Source organism: Juglans regia, chromosome 4, assembly GCF_001411555.2.
Source record: "Juglans regia cultivar Chandler chromosome 4, Walnut 2.0, whole genome shotgun sequence".
In the NCBI taxonomy this organism is placed as follows: domain Eukaryota; kingdom Viridiplantae; phylum Streptophyta; class Magnoliopsida; order Fagales; family Juglandaceae; genus Juglans; species Juglans regia.
In genome coordinates this window covers 29,251,376-29,274,453 of record NC_049904.1, presented here as the reverse complement: position 1 = coordinate 29,274,453, position 23,078 = coordinate 29,251,376, and the positions used below count along the sequence as shown (strand labels likewise).

Here is a 23,078-nt window from a genome sequence, read left to right as displayed (position 1 = left end):
TATCCTCTTTTTTTTTATCTGTTTAAAAAAAAAAGGACACGCACCAGGTGTGCACCACCGCAAGGCGCTGCGCGCACCAGGTGGTGCTGCGAGCACCAACGCAGTGGTGCTGCGCGCACCACGGAGGTGCTACGCTCACCTGGTGCAGCGCGCACCAGCGAGGTGCTGCGCGCACCATGGAGGTGCAGGGCGCACTAGCGAGGTGGTCGGCAGCACCTAGCTGCTTGGACCGACCTTTTTCGGCGCTTGCGGTGTTGCGTGGGAGGCTCCAACGGCATCTCCGTTGCTGCTATGGAACGACTACTATTCACGTGAACAGTAGCTGATGGAGGAAGAAGATGACCTAATGGTCATCTGACTTCCATGGGCCTGGGCCTCACGGCCCACAGATTTTTTGTTTAAAAACTAATAAAAATGGGCTGGGCCTTTTGCAGTAAAAAAAAAAAAAAATCTGGACTATTTTTTCAAAACTCAACCTTGTTTAAGCCTTTTTTTTTTAACAGAAAATAAAAAGGAGGGGATGAAATTGGCATCCCTGGGACTCGAACCCAGGACCACCAGTCAAAGTTTGCGCTCACCACTGGGTTGCGACTTACCTTTGGTTTAGGTGGGTTTTTTTTTTAAATGTATTTATTATGCATTTATTTTGTCTCTATTAAAAAAAAATTGCATGATTTAATATATGCTTAGATATATTGTTATATTACATGTGATCTTTTATTTAATGATTTAGATTAAATATGATCACATGTGAATATCTAGTTATATTCATGCTATTTTTTTAATTTCATTATGTTATATTACATGTGATCTTTTATTTAATTTGTTGTATTAAATGTGATTACATGTATATGTGAATTGAACATGTGGATATGTGATTATTTTATCATATATGAATGTTAGGCTTGAATGTTTATATATTAGTCTTTATTGATAAAATAGAAAAATTTCCACTAATTAGTCTTAGTTAGAATTGTCAGTGTAAATGATAGACTGAAAAAAAATTACAGTGATCCCAGTAAGAACTGTAAATGCACTGTATAGCCAAAAGACCATAGTGACCCTAGTATGAAATGTAAATGCACTGATGGAACAAGAAAAATGGACTGTAATGGTCTTATATGAACCATCTTTGTAGACTGGCCCAATAGGTTACTGTTGTTGGAGTAGCTATCCTTGTAGACTGGCCCAAAAGGTTATTGCGATTTTAGTAGGTTATGTCTTTACATGTGACTAGGATTAGATGACTACTTAAGATAGTAGGAGTATGGTTGAGATTTATGATTAATTCTCTCATATCTTTTTTTTTAATTTGCGCGGGAATTAGGTTAGAAATTTAATAATTAGATATTGTGGCGCAAGAGATAATTCTGAAGCCTAGCGATTTTTCGATCTTGCGACATGTCTAAATTATTTTTTTTTTAACTTGGATGGATGCGGCAAATTTCTTAGGTGTGTGTGTAATATCCCTTCTTTGCATATTATAGTGAAATAGCAACCAAGAGTATAATTGCCGATTTAAACAAATGAGAGAAATTGGATGGGGAGAACTACGACATTTGGTATCGCAAGATCCAATATGTTTTAGATGAGCAAGAGGTCTTGAAGGCCTTATCTCACTCCCTTACTGAGCCCGAGGAAGGGACCTCGGAACAATACAAGATAGATCAACTAGCCTATACTCAATGGGCTAAGAAAAGTCGGTGCGCGCGCATAATAATGTTAAGCAGCATGCACAACGATTTAATGTGTGAGTTCGAGATCTATGACTCTGCCCAAAGCATGTGGGAGGCTTTGAAGTTGAAGTTTGGTGGAACTTCAGCCACTAGGTCGCGTGGGTTAACCATGAAGTTTGACTCCTATTAGATGCGCTCTGACCACACAATGAAGCAGTATCTTAGGGCTATGCCAACCATGATCCGCGAACTTAAGTCAGCAGGAAACAACCTGACTGATGAACAGCAAGTCCAGGCAGTAATAAGATCACTGTCGAATTCTTGGGAGAATATGAGCCAGAACCTGACGCATAACGAGAATATCAAAGACTTTGATGATGTCTCGCGTCACTTAGAATTGGAGGTTGAGCCCCTAGAGACTGCTAAGCCCAACCACACGGCCTATGTGGCTGATTCTGGTTCGCGTAAGGCATCAAGGCCTAAGCGCAAGAAGTCCAAGAATGGGGTAGCTGTTGGACAAATTAAGAAGGTGTCAGGAACTTCTTAGCGCAGCAAGAGGGGCAAGCGCAGGAGGAACAAGTCAAAATTGGAGTGCTTCAACTGTGGAAAGAATGGCTACTTCGCTCGTGACTGCACTGAGCCGAAGAAGATACACTCTGGCTTTTCTCACATTATTTTTGTAACTAGCCATGTGATGGTTGCTCACTCCTATCTTGTGTGGATTGTTGATTCAGGAGCAACCGAACACATAACGCGAGACAGAGTCGAATTTGTGGAGTATCGCCAGATTGCAGCTGGGAGTCGTGATATCAAGGTGGGGAATGGAGCTAGCGTGGAAGTACTGGGACTTGGATCCTACAAGCTGGACTTGCGGGGTGGCTACATTATTTTCCTCCACAATGTGTTATACACTCTCGAGATCCGACGAACTTACTTTCTGTAGTCACTCTATTAAGACTTGGTTTTCGAATTGTATTTGAAAACAATTATGTTTCTTTTCATTTGGGCCATGTGTTTTATGGCAATGCTTTTCTTCAAGACGGTTTTATGATTTTGAATTTGGAATATTCAAATATAAATGAGTCTATTGATTTTCTTTCTACATCTGATAATTTGGATTCATATAAATGGCATGTTAGGCTTGGCCATATAGGGCAAGATAGAATGACTAGGTTAGCTAGAGAAGGCCTAATAGGCAATCTCGCTAAGGTCATCTTACCCACATGTGAACATTGTCTAATGAGAAAAGCTAAGAGAAAATCGTTTGGAAAAGTCACAAGAGCATCTTTTCCACTGCAATTAGTCCACTTAGACATCTGTGGTCCAATGAATGTGAGGGCAAGACATGAAAGTGTCTACTTCATCACATTTATAGATGATTTTTCACGTTACGGTCATGTCTACTTAAACTTTTCCAAAGTCTGAAGCATTGGAATGCTTTAGGCGATATCTAAAAATGGTTGAGAATCAGTTAGACAAGAGTTTAAAAGCTCTAAGAACTTACCGAGGACGAGAATATCTCTCTGAGCAATTTAAAAGGCTCTGTGATGAAAAAGGAATCAAAAGACAGTTGACGATGCCAAGTACGCCGCAGCAAAATGGCTTGGCGGAAAGGAGAAATCGAACTCTGCTTGAGATGGTTAGGTCAATGATGACGCAAGCAAACCTACCAATTTCTTTTTGGGGGGATGCACTTTTGACTACTGCCTACATTCTTAACCGAGTGCCCTCCAAATCAGTAACTTCCACCCCATATGAACTATGGACCGGCGAGAAACCCAATTTAAGTAACTTGCGGCCATGGGGTTTAACGGGCTTTGTTCACAATCTTTCTCATAAGTATGGGAAGTTAGGCCCTAGAGGGAAGAATTCTATCTTTATAAAGTACTTAGAACACTCTAAAGGATATGTATTAATAGGTGAACAATCTGATGGAAATGTGACTAAGATTGAGTCACGAGATGTGGATTTCATTGAAGATGAGTTTCCAAGTAGAGGTGAGGTTGATAGGAGTTTAGAACTTCATGAGATTGTGGAACAAGAGGAAAGTGCTCCAAAGAATTTAGTTGAGAATGAGGAAGAAATTCTTCAAACTCCTACAAATTATTTGAATTCAAGTTGGAGCACATCACTCGTCAATCAATCACAACAACCTCAGCCGCATAGAAGCACACGTGAAAGTATTCCCCGTCATTGTTTTGAGATTGAAGGGGAAGTTTTTATGGTAGCTCTGCATGATGATGACGAGCCTAGGACAATTTATGAGGCTCTTTCATCTTCTACTAAAGATGAGTGGATGAAAGCTCTTAATGATGAGATTGAGTCTATGAAGACTAACCAGGTCTGGGATTTGGTTGATCTACCAATAGGGCGTAAGACTATTGGGAACAAATGGGTTCTTAAGGTTAAATGCAAGTCGGATGGATCAATAAATAAGTACAAAGCTCGCTTAGTGACGAAAGGATATACCCAACATGAAGATATAGACTATAAGGAGACGTTTTCACCAGTGGTGAGGTTTGCCTCAATTCGCCTGATTCTAGCTATAGTAGCAAACATGAATTTGGAACTCTACCAGATGGACGTTAAGACACCATTTCTCAATGGAGAACTAGATGAGGAGATCTATATGGATCAACCAACGGGTTTTGTGGTCAAAGGTCAAGAGCGCAAAGTGTGCAAGTTCAAATGATCTATATATGGCCTAAAACAATCATCTAGACAATGGTACCTCAGATTCCATCGAACCATTCTCTCGAATGAGTTTACGATGATCACAGATGATCATTATGTTTATGTCAAAAGGTCTAAAAAGAGTTTCATTATGTTATCATTATATGTTGATGACATACTACTAGCTGGAAATAATAAAGGGTCGATAGTCGCCACAAAAGAGTGGTTATCCTTCAATTTTGAGATGAAGGATATGGGTGAGGCAGAATATATTCTAGGAGTTAAAATCTACAGAGATCGCTCAAAGAGACTTTTGTGTTTGTCTCAACAGACTTACATAAAGAAAGTCCTCGAGTGCTTCCTAATGAATGGATGTAAACCCATTGACACCCATGTTGTAATGAGCGAAAACTTGTCTAAAGTGATGTGTCCTAAGACTCAAAAAGAAAAAGAAAAGATGGTCCGTGTCCCTTATGCTAATGCTGTGGGTAGTCTGATGTACGCAATGATGTGTACTCGGCCTGATATATGTTATGCAGTTGGCTTAGTGAGTAGATTCCAATCTAACCCCGGACTAGCTCACTGGAAAGCGGTCAAAAGGATTATGCGATATCTCAAGGGAACTGCAGACTATGTGCTGTGCTATCAGGGTTCAGACTTGCAGCTAAGAGGTTACAGTGATGCCGATTGGGGCAGCGACCTAGATGAACGCAAATCAACCACTGGGTATATCTTTCTGCTCAACCAAGGCGCCATTACATGGAGCAGCAAAAAATAACCATGTATAGCTTTATCCACCATGGAGATAGAATACATAGCTTGTTCTGCAGCAGTTCAAGAAGCTGTTTGGTTACGGAGGTTCCTCAAGCATTTAGACATTGGCACGGATACATCAGATCCGGTGACAATATTCTGCGATAGCATGGCAGCTCTCGCATATGCTAAGGACTCAAAGTATTATGAAAGAACCAAACACATAGATATCAGATATCACTACATCAGAGACATGATAGCGCAAAAGGAAGTGGTTCTGAAACATTTTTCTACGAGTTGCATGGTTGCCGATCCCTTAACGAAGCCTATAGGAAGAGATGTCTTCGAAGCTCATGTTAAGAATCTAGGACTGCGTAGACTATAAATGTAATTTGTGTTTCAAATGACATAAAGGTGTAACATTTCCTTTGGAATATTAATACAATATGATTTAGTTCTTGTCTTTATTGTATTGTTTTTAATACACACACAAAAGATATGTCAATAGGCTTAGATCGGCTCACTCACACGAGCGATCGCCTCTAGCGCTTAAGTAGCGAGTAGAAATGAGACATTGTGTCCCTAGGTACTTGTCCAAAGGGATAAGTTGGTTGACACAAAGTTATGTCGCCTTAGTGGGAGCTAAGATGAGGTCCATTGATAGGACTATGCATGGGTTACCCCACCATCCATGTAGCCTGTAGTAAGCTAGATGCGAGTTTCTCTTTGACGCCTTGGAGACATGCAAATAGAGGAATTTAGGTTAGATGCTTAAGGAACGGCTAGACTAAGATCTGTACGGTGTTGATATAGACATATGCTTTTTAAGAAAGAGAAATTCACCTTAGAATGTGTTTCATACTATATGTGCTTATACGACAATATGAGTAAGTGAGTAAAATATTTCCCTCTTTCTCATAGTGTGAGTCTCATTTTTTTTAAAAAAATGTCATTTACTTTTGACTATGTCACGAGATGAAGGTTGTGATGTTTGCTACTTTGGCATGCTGTCTATGGTCATGATTGATACGGTCTAAAGAGGCATTGTTGGGAAAGCAATTCGACCAAAATTGAGGGATATGAGTGTAAAGGGAAGACTATTCGATATCGTATCTTCGATAGTGTTTGCTGACGTCCTACAAATGACGCTACATCTTGGTAGCAGCTAAAAGTTGTGAACACATTTAAATATTTGGAGATAGTCAAGCATTATTCTAAGTTTTTCAAACTCAAGAGGGTTTGAAAATGCTTGATCTTGATGAGATCGAATAAGTCTAGGACATGACCAGACACTTTAGGGATGTTACTATGCTGGTATTCTCTGGGAGAGATTTGGTGTATGTACTCCCTCCTTTCTACATATGTGCTTGGTGGTCGCACGGTCTATTTATTTGTATGAACAAGATTGAGAACATTAGAGAGATGCTGACCTGGGGTCATGCCCACTGTGTACGAGTGAGAGATGTTAGATGGAGGGGAGCTCACGTGGGGCTGACCCCCTCCAACGACTGCTTGTAATGCATAGCTTAAAGCCATGTGTTACTGGTTTTTATCAGAATTGAAGGTTGGCCTTTAAGGCCAGCCGTGCAGAGGAGGACAATATGTCCTCCTCAATTGTGTTTTTGGCACCACCTGAAATACGAAAAAGGCTCTCTCTCTTTTTGTTCTCTCTTGATAAAATATTTAGGCTGTGGATTTTATAAGTGTTACTCTAGTTTCATACTATGTAGTACACTTTCGTCACTAAGAGGAAACGCTTAGAATTTATCAATCTGAAAAAACTTGTAGAACAATTTTATAAGCTGAGTTTGAGGTACTTTTCCGCTGTGCATTCTAACAATATATGTATGAGAGAATCTTCTAATCGGTCAAACTGCTAAAAGGCTAAAAACAGTCTCCAATGATTTATTGTCATGTAGCCCACTCATGAGGCTCACAATGGGATTGCGCGGTACACAAAACCACCCCCTTGCGAAAATTTTATGCTTTCTCCACCATATCCCGCACCCCTCTCCTCTCTCTCATTTGTCAACAATCCCTCTCCCAAATACCGCACCACTATCCCTCTCTCTCATTTGTCAACAATCCCTCTCCCAAATACCGCACCACTATCCCTCTCTCCCATTTCACAATCCTTGACCATCTCTCTCATCGTGGCTCGTCGTGAACCTCATCGCTTTGAACCTCGACATAGAGACCCCATAACCCTTCTATCCGTTCAGCCATCACTCATCGATGCCACAAAGCTATAGAAATTCACCCATCATCGTTAAATCGATGCTCATCTGGGGTCTTATGCTAAAACCATAGATGCGGGTCTCCTCGAACCACAACTAAAATGTTAAAGGGACCCCACATACTAAGCAATATTGATTGTGGAGAAGAAAAAAGTATTAGTTCCAATTGGTGATTCAAATTCGTAATTTCTGTAAAATAGCTTACATGAAAAACTAAAATATTATGTATTTTCAATTTGAATAGTTTTGTTTCAAATTTATTGCAATTGGTGATTTCTGTAAAATAAAATATATGGATTGGCTGTGTAGGAGACGAACTAGCTATGTCGAACTGCTAGTGATGGTCTGGTAGTGGTGGCAACGACTGGTGGAAGCAACAAGCCCAACTCATCTGGTAGAAGAGGGAAGGGGAAACAATTCATTCATAGTGCTTTTAATTCTAGCTAGCAATCTCATGTGGCCTCATAGTTTTAACTTATGCAATGCTGAGATGAAACCTTATTATTGGAAGGCTGTTAAAGGGCTAAAAATAGCTTGGCCGTTCCAAAGCATTTCTCTCTCTCTCTCTCTCTCTCTCTCTATATATATATATATATCTATGAGAAAAGTTGGGGAACAGTCTGATTGTTAAGTAAAGAATAGCAGCCCTCTATTCACAGCACGACACATAGACGATTTATTGTGTTTATTTTACATCTGCATGAAGCCGATCATTGAATCCATTACACCTTCTTCTTCACTCGTATTTCGTATGCTGCCCCTTCTACTTCTTTCTGAGGAATCTAGACGGACTCAAGATCTCAACATTGCCATCCTTCACGGCGCTCGATCCAAATGGTGGCAGATCTTGACCTAAACGGTGGCGGTGACCTAGACGATCTAAAGGATGGGCTGAGGCCGAGAGGAACAGAGAGGGAGTGCGAGAGAGAGAAAGAGAGGAATCCGCTTACTTGACTCACCTTGCTCATGGCAGATTCTCTAGAACGAAGGAACCTGGTTCTATCTTCTACAACTTTTGGACAAAAACCAAGCAAAAATTCTCAAGAACACAAAAGCTCTCAAGAGAAAACAAAAAATAACTTGAACCGCAACTCATCTGCCCCTTCCCTTTCGCGAGAGACACAGCCCCCTCCCCTTTGCAGCCCCTTCGAATTGCGACAGAACCTTTTCGAAAACCCATCCCTTCGCAGCTGAAAGCCCCTTCCAACTCGCAGTTCGCAGGCCCTTCCCCTTTGCACCCCTGCTCCATGAAAACATGATATTCCTCATATTTCTATTTGTCATTTTCTCATTATTTCTTCCCATGAAAACATGATGCAGCGTCTAGGACAAGAAAAAGGAAAGAAAAATTTTCCCCTAAAAATCCAAAATAATTCAGAACGAAACACCTGACTTGATTGGTTTGTACTGCTGTTGATAAAAGTTGTTCGATTTTATCCCTCCTTTTCTCCTCTTGTGTTCTTGCTCTCTTAAGGTTTTATTATTTTTCTCGATCTTTCACTACCTCCTAATTGCATTATCCTAGTTACTTGCATTCCCATTTTCTTTTCCTTCCTCGATTTGGGAATAAATCTAGCTTGGGTTTTACAGTGTGGGTGCCTATTTGTTTTTGAAATTCATGCCAACTTTGTGGTGTTACAATTGAGTAGCGAAATCGTGGTTAAAAATTGGTATGGAGGCAGAGAGGTTCGATGAAGCGGTGATGAGGTGTTTGGCAGAGAAATCGGGCTAAGCTTAGTGTGAGCGCAGTTCTCCTCTCAGCTGAAGTCTTTTTGTGATCCTATGTGGTGAGGTCTAAAGGGTTTATTGTGTTTTTGTCTACGAGTCATCGTGTGAATGGAGGGCTACTGTTCTCATCTTAACAGCCGGACCGCTCTCTATAGCGGAACTCTCTCTATATATATATATCCTATATATATTATATATATATACACATTGTTAATGCGTCATAAAATTTTTTGTAGTTCGTTGACATTAATCAAGTGGACATAAAACTAGTTATAAAAGGATGATAGTTTTTATAACAAAAAATAAAATGATGAACAGTATTTTTCATATCATGATTTATAATTTTATATATCTGATCAATTAGAAAGTATCGAAATATTTTTAATGATCTGCAGCTACTTCGACTATATATGAATGTTAATAAAGCGTCAAAATAATTTGACTTACGGCCTATTTATAAATCAATGTTTTTTTTTTATCCATCATATATATATATATATATATATATATATATGGCTATTAATACTTTATATCTAGTACTGTATCAGCAAGCAAGCTAGCTAGCTGCACGGTCCAGCCAGCTAATCATTTTTGCGTCGACCTTCATCTTCATATATGATTCTTGACTGATCAAGAACTAATTCTCTTAAGAGCCAGCTCGGATGCGGAAGCATATATAGAAACAGGATGCATGCTTCAATCTGCTGAGGTAAGATGTATTGAAGTGACCCACTGTTAATACTGGACGTCATGACATGCCATGCACGAATGATCACCAGGTTTTAATTATATTACGTTTAAATGATATTTATCTGAAACTCGATCGATCACCTTTTTGTTGGCCCTGATATTGGTGGGACTGGAAACTGAATATATATACATATATATATATATATTTATGTATATATTATATGGTATCAGAGCATGGGCTTGCTCAAGGCTCAACCATATAATATGCATGATCTGCTGCCAGCCAGACATTAATTCATATAGCTAGGGGAGGTCAAAATTTAGTGCAATTACCTTTACAGGATGCCATGGGAACCATATAATCCTCTCTAAGAGAACAGAATGCTTAAAGACATGCCCACTTGTTAGTGCAAGCTAGAGTTGCATTATTCTATGGTGGAAAGTAATGTGGGGTCTATCATTTCATGATCCACCCTGAAAGTGACTTCTGTTGATCATGATCTAAAGAAACACTTTATTATCATGGAGAACTAGTACTACTTCATTCATAATGGGTTTGCATATATGCAGTACTACTACTCTATATATCACAATTCAATATTCATGACTCTCCCCCGAAGGATATATAGATCAGGTGATGATTGTTATTTGGTCGATCGATGCGGTTTGGTGATTAGATAGGCGGTATCGAATATGCATTGATCAGTCAATAATAAAGTGAGAAAACACAGCAATTGATCGATGCCAATCCATTTCATCCATGCCTTCAAATGCCGAATTAATAAGTACGTGCATGCAGTTATTTGCATTGTATGTCTGCCACCCAAGTTGAAGATCAGATCACAAATACTAAAATACATGAATGAAATGTGATATGGGTCAATTTTCAAAGGGGAATGCCAGGACTCATGAGAGTGGATGAAAATTGACTCTTGTGCGCGCAAAACAAAGAAAAATCATCAAGTTGACTACTGTTACGATCTGTGTGTGTAGGGTATTATTAATTCTATTTTTTTTTATCATTTAAGAAAAATATTTTAGTTATAAAAAAATGTTATAAAAATAAATTTATAAACTAACGTGACTAAATATAGTATATGAGATTATAAAATTATTTTTATTATAAAATAAATATAACGTATGAATATATAACAATTTATGAATTTAATTTTTCAAGATGTTTTTATGATTATAGCGCGGGCGCAGATATATATATATATATATATATATATATTATATATTCATTTAACTACGAGATAACTATATTAATCTTCCATGATTCAAGGGGTTGATGACAGCATTATTACATCATTCACCGATGCAGAAGGATTACTCATGCTTGCAAACTACCGCATTAATTATGTTTATTGAATCGTGTGTGTATATATATATATATAATATTATATATATAATATATATTATATATAAATATATAGCCAAACTGGTGGCTGCAACATTGCCGACACAAAGAGATCAAAAACAAATATGAAAAAAAAAAAAAGGTGATGACCATTAATATTTGGAAACTACAACATTAATTCTGCCTATTGAATGGCCAAACTGGTCTACATGATAAGATCATTCAATGATCATAGAGCAATCGTCACCTTCCAATTTTTATACATGTGCGAAATTTACAGTGAACAGAAGAAGTGGGTCTCCCTCAAAAACAGTTTCTTTCCCTAATGATCACTCTCTTTCAATAACAAGAAGAACCCCACAATGCTTTGGAGTTCCCTCTACTTCTTTTTCACGACATCACAATCCGAATCCCGGTAATGGTAGCTTAATTACGATCTTATCGGATGCCGAAATCCAACCAAAACTGTTCATATCATCGCCACCATTTCCGAACCCTAACAGAATATCGCATTATTTTTTTCTTTCATATGCCTCTATATACAGCCATAAACAAAACAGAGGAAAACTAAGGAAAAAGAAGGAGAAGAAGAACAATAAAAACAAGTGAAAGAAGCAAAATGGAAATTATGAACCCTAATGGATGAACCTTACAAATTAAATGAATCACGAGAAGATAATCAAACTCCGGTCGCCGTCAAACATGATCACTTGGAGACTCACAAATGCTCTCTAAGTGAGGCCTCCATACCCCAACACGGTCTCGCCTGCTGCGATCCCTATGCGTGGAAAGCTTCTGATCCGAGAGTATTTCACTCAAGTACTGATCCGATATCAATGGTTTTGTCATTGACGTAGCGTTGTTGGGGTTGTTATCGGGCTCTGATCTTCTTTTCTTTCTCGTGGATGATGATCTCGATCGATTTTTTTCCGGGTTTGAAGGTACCGGCATGAGGAAGTATATCTTTCCGCGTCGAAGCTCTGCGTCCGGTGGGACTATCACAATCTTTGGGACACAACCGTCGTCTGATGAAGAAGAGGGTTTCTTTAGGACGTGCTTAGGGTAGGCCTTCATAATCTCGCTGGCTCGGATTGTCCCGCTGATCTCTTCCACGTGGCCATTGCTGTGTACTATGCGTATTACGTCGAGAGCTCCACATGGTAGAATGCAAGAGATGCAGCATCTAATGGTGTTTTTCATGGTACTTAATCCTCTCTCTCTCCCCCCACCCTCTATAACTGTTAGCGTCTGATCATAGAGAGAGAAAGGTGGAGAAGTGGGAGAAAGGTAAAGAGGGAGAAAGGAAATAAAGAGCTAGAGAGAAAGAGAAGGATATTTTCTTTGATGCTTAGCACAATGAGAGTGGGACTGAGTCGCCTGAAAATTTTATAGCAAGTACTGATGTTTATATTATGCTTTCTATCTCTTCCCTTTTTCTGCTTTTGAGGGAGAGAATTTCTTTTCGCACTTGCTTAGAATGAAAAACATGGCATGAATAATTGCATCTCACTCTGTGCTTTTGCCTTTTGGATTCATCATATAGTCCTCCCTTCCTGTTCACTAAGTTCAATAATAAAGGTTAAATATTATCAGAAAAGGGAAGGGAAAAAAAAGCTTTGGAGGGGGGACTCATGGGGTGACACATGTCGGTGCATGATTGGGGCTGCCAAGTAAGCTAAAACAAGAACCTTTTGCCAGGGGAGACCCAGCCTGCTTGTTTCTATCAAAATGCTAACATCTGGCCAAACGTGATCGATCGAAAGAGATGCTCATTAATGGTTGGTGAGGAGGCTACTGTTGTGTAGGGTCAACGAGATAAAGAATATGGGCCTGTTTGGATTGAATCGAGAGAAAAAAGAGGCCGGCCGGGGTGGAAAATGGGGCATGCATTGAGAAAATCTTCTTCTGATCAGCAAGGATTGTGATCTATCAATGTCACCAAGCAAGATCATGTGCGTTGTAGCTTTCTTTGGGAAGTGAGGTCTGAAAGACTTGTTTTACTTCTATCTCTTCTGGTACTTTTAGGTTTTGTGATGAGGTGCATGCTTTGACTCCAGTACTACTGAAAGCTGCTTCTCATCTAGCTAATGCATGTATTACAAGAGAGATCGATCCTAGATTAAGCTGTTGTACGTACGTGTCTCTATTATTAGATTCGTGTCAATTTTTTTTCCTTTTTCCCATTTTTTATTGTTTTTATATTCCAATAAATTGTACTGTTAATATCCCATGGGCGCATTTTTCAGAAAGAAACGAAACAAGAGAATGATTTCTAACTAGAAGATCTAAGTAGCTCACGAGTCCTTAATTAATTAATTAATATATATAATTACTCCCAATATTTACTCCATGCAGGAGTAAATAAATTATAAATATGGTACAAAAATAAAACCAAATAAAGCACTAGAAACCAAAAGATTTGATGATTTGACGAAGAAAAACAAAAGTATATGACTAAAATCTTTGAATGGGGTGGTTGTTTGTTTTCTTTTCTTTTTCAGTTGCAGAAGAAATTAGCAGACTCTTTTGGAAGTACGCCATGAAATTCAAAAAGTAAAAGGACATGCCACTAAGAAAAATTCTTCATGCTAATCTCTTCAGAGCGCGCAAGTAGTAGTGTTCATATGATTTGATTTGATGTCCATAATTTTATCTTGACCTTTGGATCAATGCATGCCACTTTACTTGTCAGCTAACCTGAAGATCATTTGCTATAATTAAGGTCGATCAAATTAAACACTAAGGTACGTACGTAGTTAACATGGAGTAGTACTGTTTTTAAGTACTTCGATTGCCTAATATTTATTTTTAGTCGTGTCTCATCATCATCATCATCCGATCCATATGCATATTAAATTGCATATTAAATAGTTTGGGATGTAGATGTTAGTGGGTAACATGTGAGTAGGTATGGGGGGGGAGGGCCCATAAAAGCTAGCTATATAGCTCATGGAAATTGCTTTCTATCCTTAAATCCATTTGCTAGATTTACTTGCCTTGAAGTCAATCGATCTCTAGGCAGCCAATGATGACCAAAATTGGGTTGAGAAAAAAAAAATTGGCATTTCCATTCTCTAGCCATCCAATCCATCTCTAGATTTACTTTGGAACCATTTCTTTTAAGTAATTATATTCACGATCGACCATTAGAGGAAAGGTGGATATATATATACTTACACACCTAATTGGCCGAGTGATGAACAATATATAATAATAAGAAAAAAAAATTATTTACAAATTAATTAACCTGTTTATTAAAATACAAAATAGATCATTAATGGTCTCAAAATCCTCTCCTTTGGAAACTATATCGACCAACCTAGCTTCAGGATCCATCTTAGAAAGGCTAACCCTTAAACAACATTAATCCCAGTATATATAGTACTACATGACTTAGCTGCTGGTTCCCAATTAAGTCACACATTTTCTTTTGAAGATCCACATTAAAGTTCAATGCATCTAGCTAACTAGCTACTTTGAACTAAAACAAAAGGTTATGATCTAGCTAGCAAGCTGGTTGCATTCCCAATTTCCTCCTCGAAGGACAGAAATTATTGCATTTGGATTCCAAGTGCTAGCTACGTACTAGTATATATATCATATATGGATGAGTACTACTCTAGATCTAAATTTCAGGAACAAAGGTGCTTTGGGATGCCAATTATATATATAAATATATATTTATATATATATCCAAGCGAAAGGAAGCCATGATTGTCATATATAATTAGCCCTACGATCTTTAATTCAGAAAAAGGCCAATTAAATTACATGCAAGTTTTTAAGCGTAAAGTTAATTGGATCATCTATTTTTCAAAATTCTCGCAAAATGATTTGCCATTCTCAAGTTTCTCAGTCATGTATTTTTAAATGCGTGGGCACTACTCATCATGTATAATAATGGAGTCCACAAAAATCCAGACAACATATATATATATATCATCATGTACTGCATGTCATGTGTAAAAATATATAATATTAATGTGTGTGTATATATAAGATATAATATCTGTCCACCCATTACTAGAAGCTCCTGAAGAAAGCTGCCATGTCATTGTCAGTCTACATTTCTATCAATATACATGAGTTTGGGTCATGACATTTAATTTCCAGTCGTGTGCTGACTTTTCTACCACATTTTATTAGGATTGTTTGTGACACCAAAATATCAGCTCGATCGTACGTAGTAGACAAAATCCCTCCTTTGCACATGTAGATGGAGAGACCTGTCCTTGAGTAAGGAGGGAAGATCCATGATGTTCAATCCATCATGCCCATATTTTTTTTTTCCAAATTATATAGACAGTATGGAAGTAAATAATAATAATAATAATAATAATAATAATAGAGTGAACTTTCATAAGAACACTTTTTCGGTGCTACATTATAAGCTATGAAACAAGATGGCCCGTAATAAAAGTTTCTTATGGTTTCTGATTAATAGTTTTAATCAATGGCCCACTTAACAAGTGGGACAGCAATCAATCATCCCCCAGTCTTCCTCTGGCCTCTAGGTAGTTGGTTTGTTTGTTTTTTACCCTCGTGCATCAATAATCCATAGAAGACACTACCACCAGTCCATATAAAAGTGATATCCATCCTCTGACCAACCCATATGCATATCCATCCTCGTCATCCCTTAGGGTGACTTGAGAAGCACCTCACAAGATGCATGTGTAATAAGCGATGGCTCAGCTTTGAGATAGGTAGCGTGAAGGATGGCGGAAGACAAAGAAGGTGAAGAGAATAACATGAACCCTAGCACACGTGGGGAGGACTTGTTCTGAACTGAAGGGAAGTGTCAAACTCTTTAGTTCTGAAGGAAGTTCTAAAGTGGAATGGGCTACGGTCATGTGGGCCAAGGTCCTTAATGTATTTCGTTTTGAGTCTTGTCTTTTATTTTGATGGGTAGTGTTGAACTTAGGCCTCAGGCCTGATTTCTTTTAATTTATGTAAGAGTCCGGTAGTTTAAGTCCATGGCCTAGTAAGCCCCATTAGCAGTCTGCTTTATTGTATGCATGGAACTTCTGGAAGAATTATCTGAATATTGTGAAACCCTAAAATTTCTATCTTCTTTCTCTAATTCCTAGAGGCGCTCTCCCTCGAAGAGAGCAACTATCCTTATCCCTATTTACTATTTTTATCAATTTCTTCCTTATTTGGTCTGTTGTGTTACAAATAGTATTAGAGATACCGATTCTCTGTATATCAACATTACAAATATGATAGAAGGCACAAGAATGAATTAATTACAAGATGGATTTAATGCAGTAAAAAAAATCCAATGAAGTGCTGGAGATCGAGGTGATAGCCATTAAGAGACAAATGGATGCCATAGTCCAATAGCTTGCAGCCTCGACTATAGAAATGCATAGGAGAAACAACAATGGCGAGTCATCCTCTGATATACAGAATAGGGAAAGAGAGGAACCTACTCCACACAAGCACATGGGCAAGATGCAAACCAGAACCATCATACTCAACTTCTTTGTCTTTCATGGTGAAGATCCTGCAGGTTAGATTTACAAAGTTCATCATTTCTTTACATTTCATAATACACTGCCACAACATCATTTAAGACTTGCCTCTTTTCATATGGGGGGTAAAGCCCTTACTTGGTTCCAAGACCTAGAGGAATCTAGACGACTTACTAACTGGGACTCCTTCATTAAGGCCCTATTAGTAAGATTTGGTTCTAGTGTCTATGATGACTCTATGGAGGCAATGACAAAATCATACTGAGGAAGAATATAAAGCCAGCTTTAAGACATTTTCTAACCAATTAAAGGGGTTTTCGGATACCTATAAGCTTAGTTATTTCCTTAGTGGTCTCAGGGACGATATCAGCTTAGCAGTCATAAAGTTCAACCCTCCAAACTTAACCTCACCTTATAGCTTAGTCAATATTCAAGAGGAAACTGTTAACCTTACCAAAAAAAAATTCACAAGGTCAGCCTTAACTACTCTCTAGACTCAGGTATTCTTAAAAATCCCAACCCATCACCATTCATCCCCTCCACATGACCCAACAAATACCATAAAAAACCATCTCTATCTATATAGAAAATAAATCAACAACAAATGAAAGAGAGGAGAGATAAATGACTTTGTTACTATTGTGATGCAAAATGGAACCCGGGGTATAAGTGTCAAAATCCAAGGTTGTACTTGCTAGAAGATGTACTGTTGGAAACTGAACTGGATGTGTCGTGTGATGAAGAACAATGTGAAAGAATAAGAGAAACACCAACCACATAAATGGTTGTAAACCAAGGAAGTCTTGAAATTTCCCTCCATGCATTAACAGGTTCTCATAACTCGAGAACCATGCGGCTAAAGGGGAGGACTGGTACTCAATGGGTTACTATCTTGGTGGACACAGGGAGTTGATTCCCAGAGAAGGAAAATGCAATGGCGTGAGGGTTTTAATTCAATGGACTATTTTCACAATGGATGTGCATGTCCTAGTTTTAGTCGGTTGTGACATGGTATTGGATTAATTAGCCGAGGGACTTGGGATCAATCTTGTAGAATTTTTAAAAACTAGTGATGAAGTTTTAGTATCAAGAATACGAAGTCTTGATTCAAGGGTTGGTTGTGGCAAAGATGATTGAGGAAAGGTCTTTAAAAAAGTTAGAATGTGTTAGAAAAGAAGGGAGTAATTTTACAAGTAATTGAAGAAATGATAGGCACTAAATTTTCAGCTATGGAAGAGGTTCTAGTAGCTTTACAGCCATTGTTAGCGCAGTTTGAAGATGTGTTCTCATAACTCAAGGGGCTCCCCCCATCAAGAACCCACGACCACACCATCAACTTAATCTTGGATTCTAAAACCATCTCTATAAGGACTTATCGATACCCCTACTATCAAAAGAAAAAAAAAATAGTACAAGAGTTGCTATCTATTCGTTCTCGGTGTTGCTAGTTAGGAAGGCCAACTGCACATGGAGGCTTTGTGTAGATTACCAGGACCTTTGACTCACTAAAAAATGAGCAGCACAAAGGTTATCCCAAGTGCAGGAGGATGTCGCATAATAATTAGGAATAAATTCCTTTAACGTCTCTTTATGGAAAGTTACTTAAAATCAAACTCGTTTAAAATGGTGAAAATATTCACAAAGAGAAAATAAAAATGATGGTATGTGCAATAGATGAAAGAGTATAACAAGAATGAAAATGGCACTAGTCATGGACTATATTCATATTTTTGAATTTTTGAGTGTCGAAATGAAATGTAGAAGACTAACAAATTGAAATTAATAATAAAAAAATAAACTAAACTGAACAATCTTAATTAATCTAAAAATTAAACAATAAAATTGAAATTATTTAAGTCCTAATTAAACTTTAATAAGTCTAATATGCAATGGAACTAAGAGATTAATAAAACTAAGCTAAGAATTAAACTAGATTAGAAAGTAATTGACAAAATACGAGCTGAAAATTGAAAAGCCCCAAAATCAAGATTCTAGGGTTCATCATTATATTCAAATCACAAATTCTCAAAATTAATTCATAGCAATTGTAATCACTGTTCAATGAAAGCTTAAAAGAGCAAGAAAAATAACGACATTAAGTAAAATAATTAGCAAATAAATTGCCCAAACTTCTAAGTAAAAAATCTAAAAAATATTCCATAAACTTTAAACTGAAATTAAATAAAGAGTAGGGAAAGAAAAGAGCAAGCCAAATAAATGGAGATGGATGTGGTAGGCAATAGAAAAGAAGGCTAGAGCGGCAATTGGACCCCAAAAGAATTCTTCAAGTGGCGTTGCGTCCTCTACTCAAGAATCCTGATCTTCTGTCCATAGGAAAAAGAAAAATAAAAAAAAATCCCCTTGTACTTGCATGCAAAAACCCAAAGACCAGCTCTCCTTTGCGTCCACGTAGCCAATCCGTTTTTTGCGTGTTGTTCAATCCATTTCGTTAAAGAGTCCAGCTCTCCTACACCAATTCAAACCCGCTTCAGTCCCACGTCCCTCCAAAGTGTGTGTTGAGTCAAAACTCCCAAAAAGAAAAACAATAGGCCCGCGTGTGTGTGTTTGGCTTTAGAGAAACTAAAAGAAAACTTGTAGTCTTTATTGACTTTTCTTTGCATTTGTTGGCCTATAAATAAAATAAAATAAGAAATAAAATGAAATAAAATGAAATAAAATAAAATAAAATAAAAAGAAAGAATAGAAAATGAAAAATATGTTGTGCATGTGAATGAACATTATCCAATTAAATCACAAGTTATAAAAATTAAGCATTAACTATGCTATAAAGTAATTTAAATCACAACTCGGATTTATTCATCTTATCTATTTTTCCATCTAAAACCAATAATAATGTAATGAAATAAATAAAATATATTAGTTCTAAATGTATAAAATATTCAATAATTCAGCTCAATCAACCTTAACAATATGACTACTAAGGATATATACCATATCCCGATTGTGGAGGAGCTTACAGATGAGTTGCAAGGGGCCACTATTTTTGCAAAGTTGGACTTGAGATCGGGTTAATACCAAATCCGAGTTAAGCCAGATGACATGCCAAAAACAACATTTAGGATGCATGAAGGTCACTACAAGTTCCTATTTATGCCCTTTGGGCTGACTAATATCCCGTCCACCTTCCAAAACCTTATGGAAGAGGTATTCCAGCCCCATTTGAGAAAATTTTATACTTTTTTTTTTAATAATATTCTTGTGTACGGTAAAACAATGAAAGAGCATGTGGAGCACTTCCAAACCACTTTTTAGTTGATGAGGCAACCCAAATTGTACGCCAAGCGATCAAAATGTCACTTTCGGTACAAGGAGATAGCCTATTTAGGCCATCTAATATTTGTTGGAGGTGTACGGACATATCCCGATAAGTTACAAGCGATGAAAGATTGGCCCTTGCCTAAATCTCAAGACTCTAAGGGGATTTTTGGGGTTAACATGATATTACCGCGCAAGTTCGTAAATGGTGGAATTGCTTCCCCCCTAACTCGAATGTTGAAGAATGATGGTTTTAAATGGAGTGAGGAAGCTAAGCTAGCTTTTCACAAGCTAAAAGAGGTTGTTACATAGCCCCTCGTATTGGCTTTTTCGGATTTCTCAAGGCTATTTACTATTGAATGTGATGCCTTGGGAAATTCCGTTAAGGTAGTCTTAATGCAGCAAGGCAAACCCATCACATTTTTCAGCCAAGCCTTGAAGGAAAGAGCACTTATGATGTCAGCCTATGAGAATAAGCTATTTGCCTTAGTTTCCGTTGTTCTTAAGTGGAGACCTTACTTACTCAGGCAGACTTTTGTGGTAAGTACTGACCAACAAAGTCTCAAGTATCTTTTGGACCAAAAAGTGGGGACCCTGATGCAATATCGCTAGATTACTAAGTTGTTAGGGTACGCTTTCGTCATGGAGTACAAGAAGGGGTTAGAAAATAGGATTGCCGATGCACTGTCAAGGAAGTATATGGATGAGAGTGGGGAATTAATGCTGATCACTATTCCCAATGTGTAGTAGATTGAAGATTTAAAGGCTGCCTGCGAATCTGATATACGGGTATAGAATCTCCTTAAACCATACTCCGAGGGGAAGCTAAGTGATAAATACACATTGAAGGAAGAGCTCCTACTGTATAAGAATAGATTATATATTCCCCAACAATAGGAGTTCAAGAATAAATTGCTGGAGTTGTCACACAACAATCATTGCGGTGGCCATTTAGGGTATGACAGGACAATCCACCGAATGATGAGGTATTTTGATTGAGAAGGCCTAAAAAGGGATGTCAGGGCATTTATAAGAAATTGTGACTTATGCCAGCGGGTTAAGGTTGACAACACCTTACTGAGTGGGCTGCTTCAGCCACTGCCCATATTGACACAATCGTGGACCCACATCACTATGGATTTTGTGGAGCGGTTGCCTAATTCACAAGGGTTCAATGCACTATGGGTAGTGGTCGACATGCTAACCAAATACAACCATTTCATTCCTTTGAAACATCCTTATATAGCTAGGGACATTGTTGAATTATTTTTCAAGCATATTTTTAAATTACATGGATTGCCACATTCTATTGTCTTGACCGTGACAGCACGTTCAAAAGCATATTTTGGCAATAAATTTTTTCCTTGCAGGGGGTTCAATTATCTTTAAGCACAACATACTATCCTCAGATCGACGGGTTGTGTGAAGCCATGAAAAAAGACAATAGAGAAATAGCTCCGATGCTTTAGTGGGGACAGACCCAAAGATTGGGCGTGGTGGATACTCCTAACTGAGTGGTGGTACAACTCCACTCAGCACTCATCGACCTACTCCCTACGAGGCCCTCTAAGGCCAACCACCACCTAGGTTACTGGATTACATGTTGAGAACAACACGTGGGGAAGCTGTGGATACCACTCTAAAGACTCGGGACCAGATCACAAGAATTCTCAAGCACAATTTACATAATGCACAAAATAGGATGAAAAAAAAATACTCAAACTTGAAACTGAACGAATAAGAATTTAACATGGGTGATGAAGTATGCGTACGACTCTAGCTATATAGACAGAGCACCATAGCAAAGCGGTGCAACCTCAAGCTTGCCCCCATGTTTTTCAAGCAATTTCGAGTATCTCAGATGGTTGGACATGTGGCCTATAAGTTGGATCTCCCAAGCTCTTTGAGGATTCACTCCACCTTTCACGTGTTAACTCAAATGTAAGCTTAGCTCTCAGGTCATTGCTCTCCCGACGCTACTAGGGAGTGATTTGACCGGAACTTGATGAAATTTTGAACTGTCGCATGACCAAGGTGATCAACCAAGCAAGGGTGGAGCTTTTGGTCCGCTGGCAAGGCCAAGGGGCCGATGATGCCACTTGGGAAGTTTATTCCAGATTGAAGGAGTTTCCCCACCTTGCTGACAATGCATTTTGAACGGTAGGAACATGTAATAAGCGGCGCCTTAAGGTAGCGTGAAGGACAGCATAAGACAAAGAAGGTGAAAAGAAGAAGATGAACCCTAGCACACGTGCTGAGTACTTGTTCTGAACTGAAGGGAAGTGTCGAACTCCTTACTTCTTAAGGGAATTCTAAAGTGGAATGGGTTACTGTCATGTGGGTCAAGAGCCTTAATGTATTTCGTTTTAAGTCTTATCTTCTATATCGATGGGTAGTGTTGAACTTGGGTATCAAGCCTAGTCTCTTTTAATTTATGTGAGAGTCTGGTAGTTAAGTCCATAACCTAGTAAGGCCCATTAGTAGAGTCTACTTTATTGTAGCTTGGAACTTCTGGAAGGATTATATGAATATTGTGAAACTTTTAATTTTTTTTCTTATTTCTGTATTTCCGGGAGGCGCTCTCCTCATAGAGAGCAACTATCCTTACCCCCATTTATTATTTTTATCCATTTCTTCCTTATTTGGTCTGTTGTATTATAGCCTGATCGTTAGAAACGATAATAAAAAATAAAAAAAAAAGTAAAGTAAAAAAAGTATAATATAATTCGGCAACATGTTTACATTTACGAAGTAATATAAAGTTTTATTTAGATCATAATCAAATATACAGTGCGACATCCATACAAGAATTTAATACAATATATAATAAATCCGTCGAATCGAATTAAGAGGTAAAACGAGTCAAAAAGTTTCCCTCGAGAGTGAAGCCACGAAACCCACCAGGGCTTGTCCTTGATTGGAGATTTTTATCAAAACATCAAATAGATGATTGTGAGACCGAATCAACACACAAATAGAATAAAAAAGTCCAGACCAACGTCGAAATGGGATGGTCTCCACCCTCCTTTAGGGCAGGTTTGAGTATAAGATAAAATATAAAATATTTATATTATTTTATTATTATATTTTTTTAAAATTTTTATATAAAATATAATAAATAATTTAATTTTTTTAAATTTTAATACATATTTTTTAAATTTTAAAATAATAATAATTTTAAAATATAATATTTTAAATTTTAAAATAA

At 37.9% G+C, this 23,078-nt stretch overlaps 1 protein-coding gene across 1 annotated transcript; it reads right to left on the bottom strand.

The window, feature by feature from the left end:
• Window positions 1-11,275: 11,275 nt before the first annotated feature.
• Window positions 11,276-12,657, bottom strand: LOC108998367. Its single transcript, XM_018974908.2, has one exon. The coding sequence runs from the start codon at window positions 12,315-12,317 to the stop codon at window positions 11,814-11,816; it is 504 nt and encodes a 167-aa protein (XP_018830453.1). The 5' UTR covers window positions 12,318-12,657; the 3' UTR covers window positions 11,276-11,813.
• Between the last annotated feature and the right edge of the window lie 10,421 nt (window positions 12,658-23,078).

Bases quoted from the DNA above. Each gene is read 5' to 3' on its own strand.
- LOC108998367 (XM_018974908.2), bottom strand. From the start codon at position 12,317: ATGAAAAACACCATTAGATGCTGCATCTCTTGCATTCTACCATGTGGA.